General features: G+C 32.0%; 1 protein-coding gene across 1 annotated transcript in view; it reads right to left on the bottom strand.

The window, feature by feature from the left end:
* The window catches only part of muskelin (muskelin 1), a 44,521-nt gene that overhangs the window by 7,360 nt on the left and 18,941 nt on the right, over window positions 1–18,220 (bottom strand). Inside the window, 12 exon segments of the mRNA XM_076477592.1 lie at window positions 1,934–2,098; window positions 3,346–3,423; window positions 4,328–4,436; window positions 5,819–5,898; window positions 7,837–7,904; window positions 9,031–9,151; window positions 10,260–10,434; window positions 12,411–12,568; window positions 13,401–13,520; window positions 15,982–16,094; window positions 16,412–16,474; window positions 17,339–17,410. Of these exon segments, the coding sequence (XP_076333707.1) occupies window positions 1,934–2,098; window positions 3,346–3,423; window positions 4,328–4,436; window positions 5,819–5,898; window positions 7,837–7,904; window positions 9,031–9,151; window positions 10,260–10,434; window positions 12,411–12,568; window positions 13,401–13,520; window positions 15,982–16,094; window positions 16,412–16,474; window positions 17,339–17,410 (1,322 nt within the window).

Genomic DNA, 18,220 nt, shown 5'->3' with positions numbered 1-18,220 from the left:
CTGACATGCTAACGTGAAGAATGATTAAAACAAGACACCACTGACGTGCTAACGTGAAGAATGATTAAAACAAGACACGACATGCTAACGTGAAGAATGATTAAAACAAGACACGACATGCTAACGTGAAGAATGATTAAAACAAGACACTGACATGATAACGTGAAGAATGATTAAAACAAGACACTGACATGATAACGTGAAGAATGATTAAAACAAGACACTGACGTGCTAACGTGAAGAATGATTAAAACAAGACACCACTGACGTGCTAACGTGAAGAATGATTAAAACAAGACACTGACATGATAACGTGAAGAATGATTAAAACAAGACACTGACGCAGCTAACGTGAAGAATGATTAAAACAAGACACCACTGACGTGCTAACGTGAAGAATGATTAAAACAAGACACTGACATGATAACGTGAAGAATGATTAAAACAAGACACTGACGTGCTAACGTGAAGAATGATTAAAACAAGACACTGACATGATAACGTGAAGAATGATTAAAACAAGACACTGACATGCTAACATGAAGAATGATTAAAACAAGACACTGACATGCTAACGAGAAGAATGATTAAAACAAGACACCACTGACGTGCTAACGTGAAGAATGATTAAAACAAGACACTGACATGATAACGTGAAGAATGATTAAAACAAGACACTGACGTGCTAACGCGGAAGAATGATTAAAACAAGACACTGACATGCTAACGTGAAGAATGATTAAAACAAGACACTGACATGATAACGCGGAAGAATGATTAAAACAAGACCACGACATGCTAACGTGAAGAATGATTAAAACAAGACACTGACGTGCTAACATGAAGAATGATTAAAACAAGACACCACTGACGTGCTAACGTGAAGAATGATTAAAACAAGACACGACATGCTAACGTGAAGAATGATTAAAACAAGACACTGACGTGCTAACGGAAGAATGATTAAAACAAGACACCTACATGCTAACGCGAAGAATGATTAAAACAAGACACTGACATGATAACGTGAAGAATGATTAAAACAAGACACTGACGTGCTAACGTGAAGAATGATTAAAACAAGACACTGACATGCTAACGTGAAGAATGATTAAAACAAGACACTGACATGATAACGTGAAGAATGATTAAAACAAGACACGACATGCTAACGTGAAGAATGATTAAAACAAGACACTGACGTGCTAACATGAAGAATGATTAAAACAAGACACCACTGACGTGCTAACGTGAAGAATGATTAAAACAAGACAACGACATGCTAACGCGGAAGAATGATTAAAACAAGACACTGACGTGCTAACGTGAAGAATGATTAAAACAAGACACTGACATGCTAACGTGAAGAATGATTAAAACAAGACACGACATGCTAACGTGAAGAATGATTAAAACAAGACACTGACATGATAACGTGAAGAATGATTAAAACAAGACACTGACGTGCTAACGTGAAGAATGATTAAAACAAGACACTGACATGCTAACGTGAAGAATGATTAAAACAAGACACTGACATGATAACGTGAAGAATGATTAAAACAAGACACCTACATGCTAACGTGAAGAATGATTAAAACAAGACACTGACGTGCTAACATGAAGAATGATTAAAACAAGACACCACTGACGTGCTAACGTGAAGAATGATTAAAACAAGACACGACATGCTAACGTGAAGAATGATTAAAACAAGACACTGACGTGCTAACGTGAAGAATGATTAAAACAAGACACTGACATGCTAACGTGAAGAATGATTAAAACAAGACACTGACATGCTAACGTGAAGAATGATTAAAACAAGACACTGACGTGCTAACATGAAGAATGATTAAAACAAGACACTGACATGCTAACGAGAAAAATGATTAAAACAAGACACTGTCATGTTAACATGAAGTATACAAACCTCTCTCGTCTCTTCATCGTCACTGTGATCAACAGTATCGGCTAAGTCAGACTGTAGATAGGCTAATGCACGGACAGGATCTGTCTTTGTTATTTCCTGGAAGTGCTGCTGCCGGATCAGTCGACGGGCTTTCCTCAATAACTGTTCTACCGTGGGCCTGAACAACTTAAAAAAATCAACAAAGAATTATACAGATGATTTGTGTTCAGTCCATTAACTGAATTTCAAACAGTTTCATTAAAATGTCACCAAAGGAATAAGGAAGTTTGGTAAAATTTGTGCAGATAAGTTTCGGTAATGTATGTTTACAAACAACTCTTATTTTAGAAAAGAAAAATTTCACATTTTAACAGTATGTTATCAAGTCAAATTCACTCCAGTCAGCACTTCACATGTTAACAGTTGTTTGCTATCAAGTCAAAAACACACCAGTCAGCACTTCACATGTTAACAGTTGTTTGTTATCAAGTCAAATACACTCCAGTCAGCACTTCACATAGAAAGAATAAAATCTTTGTATTTCTCTCTTTCAAAGAATCCAGTTATATAGAATAATTTCTTTACAATATTAGCATACAATTAAGTACAACCAATTTGACCCTTTCTCCACACATAAATAAAAGGTCATGAATAAACCATCACACAATAAACTGGTCAAATTTCTTTAGAAGTTGTTTTAATTATGTCAAATAAACACTTATGTAAAGTGAAAACAAGTGCTATTACATGAACAAAGTTAACAAAAGTTTGTGTTGTTATAGGACTATCTTCTAAACTACCCAAGTAAAGCCATCAAAGGTCGTTGTAGTACTAATTTAAATAACATCAGTCTAATATCATTGATAATTTGTCCTTAGCCCACAACTTAATCACTTTCATTACTTGAAAAGGTCCAGACAACCAGGTGTGTGGTGTTTAACCATGTAAGAGATTTATGGGTACATCTTAATCTAATAACCTTAAAATACTTGTTAACATTATACATCAAAGCTTATAGCTATAAAGTCTTTAGAATATGTTAGTTTGAATCTTTATACATCTTCAATGTATTCCAACAGGTAATAATATACAACTTACCTCAAGGCACCAGAAGTCATCTAGCCTCATCTTTAGTGAACTGTGTTTTCTTGGATTTACAATTTACTTTAAGGCACCAGAAGTAATCTAGTCTCATCTTTAGTTGACTGTGTTTTCCTGGATTTACAACTTACCTCAAAGCCCCAGAGGTCATCTAGTCTAATCTTTAGTTGACTGTATTTTCCTGGATTTACAACTTACCTTAAGGCACCAGAAGTCATCTAGTCTCATCTTTAGTGGACTGTGTTTTCCTGGATTTACAACTTACCTCAAAGCCCCAGAGGTCATCTAGTCTAATCTTTAGTTGACTGTATTTTCCTGGATTTACAACTTACCTTAAGGCACCAGAAGTCATCTAGTCTCATCTTTAGTGGACTGTGTTTTCCTGGGTTGCCACCAAACAAATAATGAACCTAGAAAATTAAAAAAAAATTGTTTGTAATGAAACATTATTAATTTTCCAGAAGTGATTTCAGAGGTTGTCCACAGTTTATTTATTTAGGGTTATAAATATGCGAGTTAATTAAGTCTCCATATTAAAGTAGGGTTCCTATTGATTCCTTCTCACAGCATGGATAGAATTAATACTCACACAATTAATACACATATCAGAGTCTAACCTATTTATTTTAATACTTTACAGTCTGACATGACAATACAGATTACAATAATTTTAGTTAATGGAGTAGTTATCCTCTTCACTTCTCACAGTTTTAACGATTTTAATTTTTCATTTTAACATTTAACCAAGGAACTTAACAACTTAATAAATTATTAAACAATCAAATCAAGCCCTCTATAAATCATACAAACATGGCAAAATTAAATTATTTATTACAGAATAATGACGTTTTTTGTGGAGACCAGTTTATAACTAACAGTTACAATTTATTTATATAAACAAGTTAAAAATTTTCAAGAACAAACAATAAATTATCTGCATCAGTAGAACTAAGTATGAAAGAAATGTGTCAGAAATCTCCAAGTTAGATTATCAGTGGTAAAACATGAATAGCCATGAAAGCTAGCAGGTAAGACTGATATCAGTGGTAAAACATGAATAGCCATGAAAGCTAGCAGGTAAGACTGATATCAGTGGTAAAACATGAATAGCCATGAAAGCTAGCAGGTAAGACTGATATCAATGGTAAAACATGAATAGCCATGAAAGCTAGCAGGCAAGACTGATATCACATATTTTAAAATTTTCTGTAACAATGTTCAAACAATAGTTAAATCATTGCTTTGTTTCTTCTTTACCTTTAAACCAGTACACGAATATTACAATATCCAGAAATATTTTACAGAAACTCTCACTTTATTCAAGTGGTCATACACAAGCTGATGGGCAAATCTTGGACATGGTTCTAGTTCTTGACCCTTCAGAGTCTGCTGGCCATTCAACTTGCTGCTGTACACACAAGACCTAGAGAAAGACAAACCTCAGGAACTACAATAAGCATGAATCAACAATGCCAACATCTAAATGTGGACAAACTGTAAACTACACAATTTATGTTTCTTGGCAAATGTTAGTTGCTATCTAAAAATGCAACTACTTCTTTCAACTATCTAAAAATGCAACTACTTCTTTCAACTATAGTTATGTCATTTCTTTCTTTACTGATGTGAGCCAACAGCATTAAGTAAAGATCCAAGAAAATTAAGTGGAGTTCTAACTGAATTAAGTTCCAACAGTATTAAGTAGAGTTCAGACAGCATTAAATAAAGTCAAACAGCACTTGTTTTGTTTCAAAAAGAGAGGTGTGTCACCTCCACTTGGTTCTTACAAGATTAAATTTGTTCCTTAAAACACTTCAAGGAATAGACAAGAAATGAAACATGGTTTCCCACAATCTTTTCACATTTTAGGCAGTTAAAACACACGCATCTAATACCCTTGAACCACTTTACATTAAATGTTCTATGCAGTGTTAAATTCTGTCTCCATAACACCAAAAACGTTAGTAAAACACTGTCACAGAGGGTCAGCTAGTCCTAAAACATGTTTCAAACAGAAGAAACTTGACATACGAGTGTTGTTCTGTAAAACATGGGAACTCAGACAAATGACAAGAAAGAATAAACTGACTATTGTAAATGAAAACTTTTTCTAAATTATTTTGTGCAGATATCTTGAGCAGACACCTTTCATTAAGTAGTTAAGGTCATTACAATTAATTAAGATGATTTTTAGTATTATGAAAGTAATATCTACTTGTTAAACTTATTGTTAACCCTACAAAGGGGCTCAAGTTGTTCACTTTTCTGTCTTGTTTTTCTGCAATCGATGGGTATCTCCATTCTGTTTGGATGAGCCAGAGTTTACCATTCAGGCAAATGTACCTTAGTTACTACAATCAAAGAGACAATCCATTTGTTTGTATACTTGAATGTTGAAAATACAGACTTTATATACAACTACTGGTATTGAACTATGTTCTTCTTCAGAGTCATAACAGAAAATAACTTGGTATTACTTTTATAAAGGCTGATCAGATATTCTAAATTATTGTGTAGACTTTTTTTATGGAAATAATATTTTTCACATGCAAAACAAATAATACCTGAAACAGTTACCTTCAAGCTGGTTTACAGAAATGTCTACAAAATTAAGATAAAAAGTGTAGAAACTGAAACTCTATACATTTGACTTGGTAGCCTCAACGTTGATGGAAATAATAATCAAACCAAATGACGGGTCACATATTCTGTCTATCATGACACTCCACAATAATTTAAGCTGAATAATTTAGAGTGTACAATAATCTGAGATCCAATTCCTTGAAACTCACCACAGCCACTTACCACTTGTTCTGATTAATTTCATAAACCCATAATCCATTTCTGATGTTTTCTTCTCTTTTATCCTTTTCTCGATTTGATCCCTACCATAAGAAAAGAACATATTAAAAATCTAACTACTGAACTCAAGCTTTGAAACACAGATTGAGATTAAACAACAATGTAGACCTAAGAGACTGAGATTAAACACAATGTCGATCTAACAGACTGAGATTAAACAACAATGTCGATCTAACAGACTGAGATTAAACAATAACATAGATCTAACAGACTGAGACTAAACAATAACGTAGATCTAACAGACTGAGATTAAACAATAACATAGATCTAACAGACTGAGACTAAACAATAACGTAGATCTAACAGACTGAGACTAAATAATAACGTAGACCTAACAGACTGAGACTAACCAATAATGTAGATCTAAAAGACTTATATTAAACAACAATGTAAACCTAACAGACAGAGATTAAACAACAATGTAAACCTAACAGACAGAGATTAAACAACAATGTAGACCTAACAGACAGAGATTAAACAACAATGTAGACCTAACAGACAGAAATTAAACAACAACGTAGACCTAACAGACAGAGATTAAACAACAATGTAGATCTAACAGACTGAGATTAAACAATAACGTAGACCTAAAAGACTGAGATTAAACAACAACGTAGACCAAACAGACAAAGATTAAACAACAACGTAGACCAAACAGACTCAGATTAAACAACAACGTAGACCAAACAGACAGAGATTAAACAACAACGTAGACCGAACAGACAGAGATTAAACAACAATGTAGATCTAACAGACTGAGATTAAACAATAACATAGACCTAATAGACTGAGACTAAACAATAACGTAGACCTAACAGACTTAGATTAAACAACAATGCAGACCGAACAGACAGAGATTAAACATTGTAGGCCAAACAGACTGAGATTAAACAATAACATAGACCTAACAGACTGAGACTAAACAATAACGTAGACCTAACAGACTCAGATTAAACAACAATTCAGACCGAACAGACAGAGATTAAACAACAATGTAGACCTAACAGACAGAGATTAAACAACAATGTAGACCTAACAGACAGAGATTAAACAACAATGTAGACCTAACAGACAGAGATTAAACAACAATGTAGATCTAACAGACAGAGATTAAACAACAATGTAGACCTAACAGACAGAGATTAAACAACAATGTAGATCTAACAGACTGAAATTAAACAATAACATAGACCTAACAGACTGAGACTAAACAATAACGCAGACCTAACAGACTCAGATTAAACAACAATGCAGACCGAACAGACAGAGATTAAACATTGTAGGCCAAACAGACAAGGGTTAAACAACAATGTAGACCTAACAGACAGAGATTAAACAACAATGTAGACCTAACAGACAGAGATTAAACAACAATGTAGAGCTAACAGACAGAGATTAAACCTCAATGAAGACCTAACAGACTGAGATTAAACAACAATGTAAACCTAACACACTGAGATTAAACAACAAGGTAGACCTAACAAACTGAGATTAAATAATAATGTAGACCTGACATACTGAGATTAAGAATGTATAAAATGTCATTTTGCCTCTTTCACTCCTTATAGTCAATTTTTTCTGTCATCCCTTACAGACTAAAGATAGAGTAATTACATTAACACATCTATACAAATGTATGTATGTGATATTCAATGACTGGTAGAGCTAGAACAAAGAATGTATAATATAAGTGAATACGTATTACACCGAATTTCTAGACCTAATCAAAAAGTACCTGAACATGAATGTAAGGATTACACTGAAACACAAGTATAAGAAGTCCACACAACTGAAAAGTGTGTTTTATCATACCAAAAATAAAACTCAATATTAGGTTAGAATATAAAGGTCATACTCTTGTACGATACAGATACATTTTTTGTTCTTGTGTCTAGATGTGTAAAATGTATTATTATTTCCCACTGAGAATGGTATAAATAGTTAACAAATGGAATACTTACACACAAGACATGAATCTCGCTCAGTTCTGGATCAATGGTTGCTCTCTGTGTTAGGCCAGTAGAAGGCACTGTAAATAATTGCAAGTGAGAATAAACAAGATGTTATGTTAAAAAAATAAACTGACTTTATTAACAAACTAGTGTACTTGAAAACAAAATACTTTCATGTTTTAATATTATAACAAAAAGGTAAAAAAAAACGTGTATGAAAATATTATGGAAGAAATACAGCATTAAAATTGATAATTACACTTTTATTCAAGAGAAACATCTTCAGAGGAAGATAAGACACAGTAAGTAACTTTATACATAATGCATTAACCCTACTGATAATTTCTTAACATAAAATAAGGAATGAACAAACATTTAAAATAAATATGAAAGATCTTCTAACATAACAAATGTATGTTTCAAAACTATTGAAAGGTTTAAGAGAGATTCCCATGACTGAATCTGTTTTATCATTTTCATATAAAGTTTAGTGAGCCTTAATTAATAAAGATATAACAAGACATAATTATCTTAATAACAAACAAGCTAGAGTAGGTTTGTAAATCAGGGACTGTTGACCACTAAGATATAACAGCATCAAAAAAAAACAAAACACATTACAATTTACAGCTAAATATTCTGTCAGTTTTTGTTTGTTTTCATGAATCCCACTGACTGGCAAGGTGGTTGTGATGAACCAGCACCTGTCTATGGACCAGTGTCTGAGAAACACTGAGATACAGGACTTTTAGCATATGATGAAAATATTACATTTAAACTTCTAGTTAATATCATTACTTATAAGTTAATTTTCTAGCTGTTTCCCAATAATAATAAAAATAAATCCTGTATTATAAACAAATTAAAATGTGATATTAAAGATGCAACTCATTAACAACTAAGATGACAGTTTTTCATAACAAATATACTTAAATATCTGCAAAGCTGTACTGTTAAATTTCTGTTAAGTTGTAGTGTTAAATATCTGTTAAGTTGTAGTGTTCTTTAAAATCCTTGTCCTGTGAGTATGCTGCAATCGTATTTTCTGTTATGTAATGTGTTTTCAGTTTACTTCATGGTAACATTTTTTATACAAGTTATAAAAGAAATGTATCAGCATGCACCATCCATAAGTCTAAAAATAAACAAATTAACATATATATGAACTTTAAAATTAAAAAGGGGTATCAAAAGTCCACTTACCTTCCACTTTTGCCCCATCACAAAGTACTTGAACCTCACCAGTGTCAACGTTATAAGTATAAAAGTCACTCAACTGTTCTTTAGACCTCTGTCCAGCAAATATATAGAGCTTACGATTTTTCTGGAAGATATTTTAAACCACTGTTTATTAAATTGAGTGACAAAAGATTAAGATATACAATTGCTTAAACACTAGGAATGACTTGTTTTTGTTTGTAAAAGATGGAGTGGAGATTAAAAGAAAAGGTGGAATGTAATCAGTGTTTTTGGTCAGTCAGTCTTTATAACAATGGTCAAGTTAACCCAATCACATCAGCAGCCAGAAAACAATGTTCTGTGCTAGTAAATCACTAAAATGTAGTTTCATGGTTTAATCAATAACAATTAGTAATTTTATGTGGACTTTTGAGATTCAATCAATAAGAAATGCAATTTTATACAGCAGGTATCATCGAACAACTTTAACGTAAAAACTGCTGTATCTTCACTGAATTTAAAAAGAAACAACTGGCAGAAATCTGGAGGTGAAAGTTTATTAACTTAAATTTTCTGGATAGTGAAGGAAACCTTTTTTACAGATACATGTAACATCTGAAATCATATAAATAATAAAATGTTGCTTATTTGATAGTTGATCAGAATGAATGGAAGTTAAATCTCAGATGGTTCTCAGCAGGAACAGCTATAGACACTACTATTGTATAAAGACTGCATGCAAGTGTTGTCTCAAACCTATCTCAATTTCCACCTATCAAGAAAAGCTCCACTGTTGAAATTCCTTTCATGGTAAATGAAATTTGAAGTTAATGGTATTATCATCATGATAAAATATTAGTAAGATGTTGTTTATAGTTTCTTCATCAAATTAACATATTTGTACAAAGAACACAGGTTTTCAAAGTAATCAATTATGAGATAACACCAAGTGTTTCTTGAAAGTTACAACTAGTAACTTCGTGGGGTAGAAAGTGTTAATAAATACAAACTTTAAAGTTGTAATACGTTTCATGAAAGCAATTTCACTTAAAACTACAAATGTCCCAGAAATGATAGCTCAATACATTCCTTTTGTTTCCAGTTTAATTGTTTTTAACAAACCTAAATTTCAATATGTGTACTTCAAACTTAAAATATTTACTTTAGGACCTAGAAAAAATTAATCAAGAAATTCAACACAAGTGAATGTTTTCATGATTATCCATAACTGAACAAGAATTACTACTGCTTACCTCATGAAACAGCATGGAGTGACCAACACGAGGCCTAAGTTCATATGGACTAGGACACGTACAACCACTGCTGTCATCTTGTAATTTGTACCAAGTGTTAGTCGGAACACGATAAGCAAAAAGTCCACTAAAGAGAGGTTCGGGGCATACACTGGCATGTTCGTCAACAGACTGACTGGATTGAAAAGGCAGGAGGAGAATTTAAACTGCTGTTTTTAAAGGGAATCAAATTACTGTCATATTTAAAACCTTTGTATTATTATGTTGATTCAAAAAGTGTGTACAACAAAAAAGAAAAATGAAGAAAAACAGATATTGTATCACATAATGTTCAAAACCAAAGAATACTGGATGGAGAAGACAGGAAAAGATAGTGTCATATGCAAAAACTTACTGATACAGATTAGTACTACAAAATATACCTTACTAATACAGATTACTACTACAAAATATAACTTACTGATATAGATTACTATGATAACATATAACAGATTCCTGCAATAACATATAACTTACTGATATAGATTAGTACAATAACATATAACTTACTAATACAGATTAGTACAGAAAAATGTAACTTACTAATATAGATTAGTACAACAAAATGTAACTTACTAATATAGATTAGTACAACAAAATGTAACTTACTAATATAGATTACTACAGCAAAATGTAACTTACTAATATAGATTACTACAGCAAAATGTTTTGTGTATTTGTTTTTTGAATTTTGCGCAAAGCTACTCGAGGGCTATCTGTGTTAGCCGTCCCTAATTTAGCAGTGTAAGACTAGAGGAAAGGCAGCTAGTCATCACCACCCACCACTAATGCTTGGGCTACTCTTTTACCACAAATAGTGGGATTGACCGTCACATTATAACACTCCCACAGCTGAAAGGGCAAGGATGTTTGGTGTGACAGGGATTTGAACCTGCGACCCTGAGATTACAAGTCAAATGCCAGCAAAATGTAACTTACTAATATAGATTACTGCAGCAAAATATAACTTACTAATATAGATTACTTAATAGTAACAATAACTTGCTAGTATACGTTACTTAAAAGTAAAAATAACTTGCTATTATATGTTACTTAATAGTAAAATAACTTGCTAGTATACGTTACTTAATAGTAAAAATAACTTGCTAGTATACGTTACTTAATAGTAAAAATAACTTGCTAGTATACGTTACTTAATAGTAACAATAACTTGCTAGTATACGTTACTTAATAGTAACAATAACTTGTTAGTATACGTTACTTAATAGTAACAATAACTTGCTAGTATACGTTACTTAATAGTAAAAATAACTTGCTAGTATACGTTACTTAATAGTAAAAATAACTTGTTAGTATAAGTTACTTAATAGTAAAAAAAACTTGCTAGTATAAGTTACTTAATAGTAAAAAAAACTTGCTAGTATAAGTTACTTAATAGTAAAAATAACTTGCTATTATATGTTACTTAATAGTAAAAATAACTTGCTATTATATGTTACTTAATAGTAAAAATAACTTGCTATTATATGTTACTTAATAGTAAAAATAACTTGCTAGTACAAGTTACTTAATAGTAAAAATAACTTGCTAGTATAAGTTACTTAATAGTAAAAAAACTTGTTAGTATAAGTTACTTTATAGTAAAAAAAACTTGCTAGTATAAGTTACTTAACAGTAAAAATAACTTGCTGGTATACATTACTTAATAGTAAAAATAACTTGCTGGTATACATTTGTGGTGTTGCTGATACCAAGAAAACAAATGGATACAAAATCTCCAACTCTTCAAAAGAAAATAACAATTGGAGTATATTGTAAATAGCAAATAAAGACAGGTGAGTTGGAAATTAAAGTATACAATAAATCTGTGTCACATAGAGGCTGAATTAAAAGGAAAGTCAATAGAGCCTGGAGGAATAGAATAAATATAATGAAGTTAGGCCACCTAAAATAATAATAGAATATCCCTTCCTTGTGTACTAGCCTACAAATAAAAACCTGTCAGCTGACCAACGTATACAAGTAGTGGGATTATAGTGACATCTGATACTACAAAGCTAAAAGACAATGTATTGTTGATAAGAGGACTGGACATTTTTATTTCTCGTTACTCGTATCTACCTGTAAACCTTTTGCTTCAAAATCACCCACCTTGTATGAATTTTTCCTCCAAAGACATAGATTGTATTTTCTTCTACATCCATACACATCTGATGATCAAATATCAACTGAGGCCCTCCCATTTCTGCTGTGTTGTCTGTGATCAAGGTCCACTTGTTGGTGTCAATATCATATACGTAGAAATCACTCTGGAAATCAAACTTCTCAGTAATAATACTTACTACTCTTTAAAAAAACACTGGCAAAGTTGTATAAAAATACCTTAAACACAACACTGTGTTACACATCAATTATAAATACTGTAAAGTTAAAAATCAATACACTAGAAAATCAAAACCTACAACAATTAACCATCAGTTGAGTATCACTGCTGTTAACAATACGTTCAGTTGTAATTCTAAAAATATATCCATAAGGATTGGGGCAGCTTAGCAAATATAAATTACCCCTACATCCAGGTGTAGTTTGGACCAATACACATTAGTCCTGAATTCAGAGTGTATTTTGGATCCAATATATATACATTACTCCTAAATCTAGTGTATATTTTGGATGAATATACATTAGTCCTAAATCAAGTGTGTGTTTTGGACCCAATATACATTAGTCCTTAAATCCAATGTAAACTCAATACAAATTATGAGTACAAAAATAGTTTCTATAGATTTTCCAACTTAATTGAGCAAACTAAATGAATATTCTTTATAGTGAGTAAACTTTATATGAGATAGCTTATTGTAAAGAAATAGAAATAATATTTAGATGGATCAGTCCTTCCACACATTAAAATATGAAGAAACAAACATGTTAGTAAAGACACAGAGAGATTTATATACTTTTAAAAAACTAAAAGTGTACATTTAACATGCTGTATACTTCTAGAAACTAACAGTTTACATTTAACATACTGTACACTTCTAGAAACTAACAGAACATTTAACATGTTATATACTTTTACAAATTCTGCTTAACCTGTACTTAATGTGGCATGTTTAGATATTCCAGACACACCATACTTACCTTCAAACTATCTGGGGAACGTGATCTAACAGAAACATCAACAAATCTTCCGAGGGTAAATATCTTCTTCCTTTCTGTATCAATACACATTTTGTGGCACGATCTTGCACTAGGGCCTTCCTGTAAATACTTATTTATTAACAACAATCAACTCATTCTACACATTACAATGTTGTTCAGGAGGATGACCTTCAACTGTTACTTATCTTACAATGTTGTTCAGGAGGATGACCTTCAACTGTTACTTATCTTACAGTGTTGTTCAGGTAGATGACCTTCAACTGTTACTTATCTTACAGTGTTGTTCAGGAGGATGACCTTCAACTGTTACTTATCTTACAGTGTTGTTCAGGTAGATGACCTTCAACTGTTACTTATCTTACAATGTTGTTCAGGAGGATGACCTTCAACTGTTACTTATCTTACAGTGTTGTTCAGGAGGATGACCTTCAACTGTTACTTATCTTACAGTGTTGTTCAGGTAGATGACCTTCAACTGTTACTTATCTTACAGTGTTGTTCAGGAGGATGACCTTCAACTGTTACTTATCTTACAGTGTTGTTCAGGTAGATGATCTTTTATTGTTACTTATCTTACAATGTTGTTCAGGAGGATGACCTTCAACTGTTACTTATCTTACAGTGTTGTTCAGGAGGATGATCTTTAACTGTTACTTATCTTACAGTGTTGTTCAGGTAGATGATCTTTAACTGTTACTTATCTTACAGTGTTGTTCAGGTAGATGATCTTTAATTGTTACTTATCTTACAGTGTTGTTCAGGTAGATGATCTTTAACTGTTACTTATCTTACAGTGTTGTTCAGGTAGATGATCTTTAATTGTTACTCATCTTACAGTGTTGTTCAGGTAGATGATCTTTAACTGTTACTTATTTTACAGTGTTATTCAGGTAGATGATCTTTAATTGTTACTTATCTTACAGTGTTGTTCAGGTAGATGATCTTTAATTGTTACTTATCTTACAGTGTTGTTCAGGTAGATGATCTTTAACTGTTACTTATCTTACAGTGTTGTTCAGGTAGATGATCTTTAACTGTTACTTATCTTACAGTGTTGTTCAGGTAGATGATCTATTACTGTTACTTATCTTACAGTGTTGTTCAGGTAGATGATCTATTACTGTTACTTATCTTACAGTGTTGTTCAGGTAGATGATCTATAACTTATTTATCTTACAGTGTTGTTCAGGTAGATGATCTTTAATTGTTACTCATCTTACAGTGTTGTTCAGGTAGATGATCTTTAACTGTTACTTATTTTACAGTGTTATTCAGGTAGATGATCTTTAACTGTTACTTATCATATCAACAATGAATTAGACAGAACATGATTCTCAAGATTTACAAACAACAAAGTACACTGTTTTCTATTTAGTAATAGCAAGTCACTTTCATGGGGTTATTACGACTAGATATTTAATGTAAATTGCCTCTAATAACAGAATAAAAAACCCTAATTAGTTAAAGAACTTATCTATATAATAAAAATGTTTATTCTGCCATTTTTTCATAATAAAACAGCTGAATGCTTTCTGCTTTTCCAATTCATGAAAAACAGTAAGCCTATAAAGCACTTACCGTAAGGCTGTGGTAACCAAACATGAACTGTTGACTTGATAATCTAAGTTTAATTATTAATCACATTTATCACTAGAAACCAGCTAATTTAGATCCTACAATTTGGTTCAGGTTTAATCTTAGGTCTTCTAATTAGAAAGGCTGGTCTTTTATCCAGTAATCAATTAATTAACTAGATTTAGGTGACCACAGATTGTTGAACTTTCACCAAGTTAGTCTGCTATCAGAACACAAGTAACAAATCTGAAAAGTTCCACCAAAACATGGGTTAAAAGTCACAACCTTGGACTTAGCTGGACTTCCCTAAGACTAGCTGACAAAGAATAATAGATCTTGCATTATAAACCAAGATTTTTCAGATGAACACATGACCTCCAAAGGTATTTTTCAGATTAACACATGATCTAAAAAGGTATTTTTCAGATGAACATATGATTTCAGATGGAAGGAATAAACTTCAGACTCAGTGAAACAGTCAGAGAAGAAACCTCCAACACCTCTTAGACTAATTCAAGTTGGCATCAAACATACATAAAATATTTTCTTAATCTTAGCAATTTATAAATATACACACTGTGTACAAGCTAGACTTATTTTAAGAAAGAACTGCATGTTTTAATATTAAGTTATAAATATTACGTTATTAAATTTTAAACACAATGATTAACTTTAATACTCTACATGCTGTAACACAGATAAACACACAAAAATTTGTAAAGTAAGTTTACCAACAACTGTACTATATGTTTTAGTAAAGAAGTACATATAGCAATAATTATTACATTTCTACTACATTTGTTCAAATCTCACTTAACTATAGGTTTATTAACTTTTGCTTGACTGTTCAACTAAGTTATGTTCATCATGAGAAGAATTTAACCACGACGGATGTCTGATATTTAAATTATTTCTATAATACCTTTTGCCCTGTATGAACTAGAAGAAAACGAAAATATACTAATCTTCTGCTGGTTTCATTTACCTCAGAACTTGTATCCTGTGAAAGACACGTCCACTGATTTGAAGGTATGTGATAAGCCCATAAGTCTGACAGATCTTGCATCCCATCCCAGCCTCCAAATAAATAGATTATTTCTGGAGAAGAACCACTACATGTAATATTTATTACCTTTTACAAGAATTTCAAGTTAAAATGACTAAAGTAAAAAACTTCAAACAGGTTCACACTCAACTTATCACTGATAACAGTTTCAGTATACTGTAGTCTACATTCTACAGAAATATTTTTAATGTAGTGGAACATGACTAAAATTATGTACACAGTCTTAGCACCTAACCCATCAGGGTGAAATTATTTTGTGACTGTAAGCTAAGTGTTTTGTTAAGTACTTATGTTGACCAATGATTTAATCACCAGATACTTGATATCGTTAGGGTTGCAACTGTATTACCTGAATGAACATCAATGCACATCTGGTGGCCTCCTCTCATGCCTGGGGCAGTCTGAGAACCTTCTGTAACAAAAAAGAAACATACAGAGATTATTTTAGTAGAAAGTGTCATTAGTGAGAAAAACTATGTTCTGTAATGATTGAAACTAACCATGTCTAATGTCACAGAAGAAAATAACTTACTGTAATGGTTCAAACTGTGTCCAATGTCATAGAAGAAAATAATACTCTGTAATATTTCAAACTATATCCAATGTCACAGAAGAAAACAACTTACTGTAATGGCTCAAACTAACTATATCCAATGTCACAGAAGAAAACAACTTACTGTAATGGCTCAAACTAACTATATCTGATGTCACAGAAGAAAATAATTTACTGAAATGGTGCAAACTATGTATAATACCATAGAAGAAAATAACTTACCGTAACGTTTCAAACTATATACAATGTCACAGAAGAAAATACCTTACTGTAATGGCTCAAACTTCCTGCAATGGTTTACTGCAATGGTGCAAACTAACTGTGTCCAATTCGCAGAAAAAAATTCTTGTACTTTTAAGATTGATGTAACTTAACATGAAGGAATAAAAAGTTTAAACAAGTCATAGATTATCAGATGAGTGTTGTAAACTTTACATTTGGTTTATTCAAAGCTACAAAAGGTGTATCTGTGCTAGCCATCCCTAATTTAGTAGAGATAGGAGAGGCTGTTACTTATCATCACTCACTGCCAACTCTTGGGCTACTCTTTTACCAACAAACAGTTGGACTGACTGTCACATTATAATCTACCCACCCTATAATGGTGATAACTTCTAAGCAAACATAAATCAATACTTTATTATACAAAGACTAAAACAATGCATTATTGACTGGGCTAAGAAAAAGACAGTGCTTTGTTCATTATCAAAAGGTTTTACTTACCTCCCCCTGAGATGATTGGAGACCACTTAGGTTTGTACTCTTGCTGTCTTAGATAGACATTGAATATACCCTCTGTGGAAGAAATAAATGAATAAAAAGAGTCAGAATCTGCTCTGTCACTGAATATACCCTCTAAAATGAGGAAGAAGAAATATAAGAGATCTCTGTTAGTGAATATATCCTCCAAGTTGAGGAAGATAAAAAATCAGAACCTGCTCTGTTAACCCTTTCACAACAGGTTCAGTATAATATACATTAATTCATATACACATTAATTATTTGTAACTTTTGATGCAGTATGTGCAACTTCACAAAATTTGGCAGATGTCTGGTAAGGATTGCAAGTTTTTTATACACAAAAACCAAATTTTTAATGAAGTATTTGTACTACAGATTTGTTTGTGAAAATGCTGAGTCTGTTTTGTTACTAGTCTGAGAATGAAGTGATTTTCATGTTATGATTAAAAGCCTATTCTTTATCACAAAAATCTCAAATATTATGTGTAATCTCTCAAACCTCCTAATACATTTCAAATGTTTGTTTTCAGTTTGTGTCAGTTATTTTTTCTAACTATGTGGGACCTGTAAGTTGACCAACCTCATAACTGCCATGAAAAAAATTTGAAATAAATATAAATATCTTTTTTTTCATTGTAGAATGATTACAAATGACTACTCAAGAACTGAAATGTTAACTAAATAGTTTAAGTCTCATAACATTATATATTTATAGATATATTTATTACATTGTCCTTCCATTTGTGCCTAATCAACATTACAGAGCTTGCACTGATGTTGCACACGTGCACTCATGTTACCATATTCAATAATACGAAACTGATCTTTAGTCTTTACAAAATGACTTGTCTAAGCTGTTTTAGT

Source organism: Tachypleus tridentatus, chromosome 13 (assembly GCF_004210375.1).
Source record: "Tachypleus tridentatus isolate NWPU-2018 chromosome 13, ASM421037v1, whole genome shotgun sequence".
Taxonomy (NCBI): Eukaryota; Metazoa; Arthropoda; class Merostomata; order Xiphosura; family Limulidae; genus Tachypleus; species Tachypleus tridentatus.
Note: the sequence above shows the minus strand (reverse complement) of the source record. Positions and strands in the feature narration are given on the sequence as shown.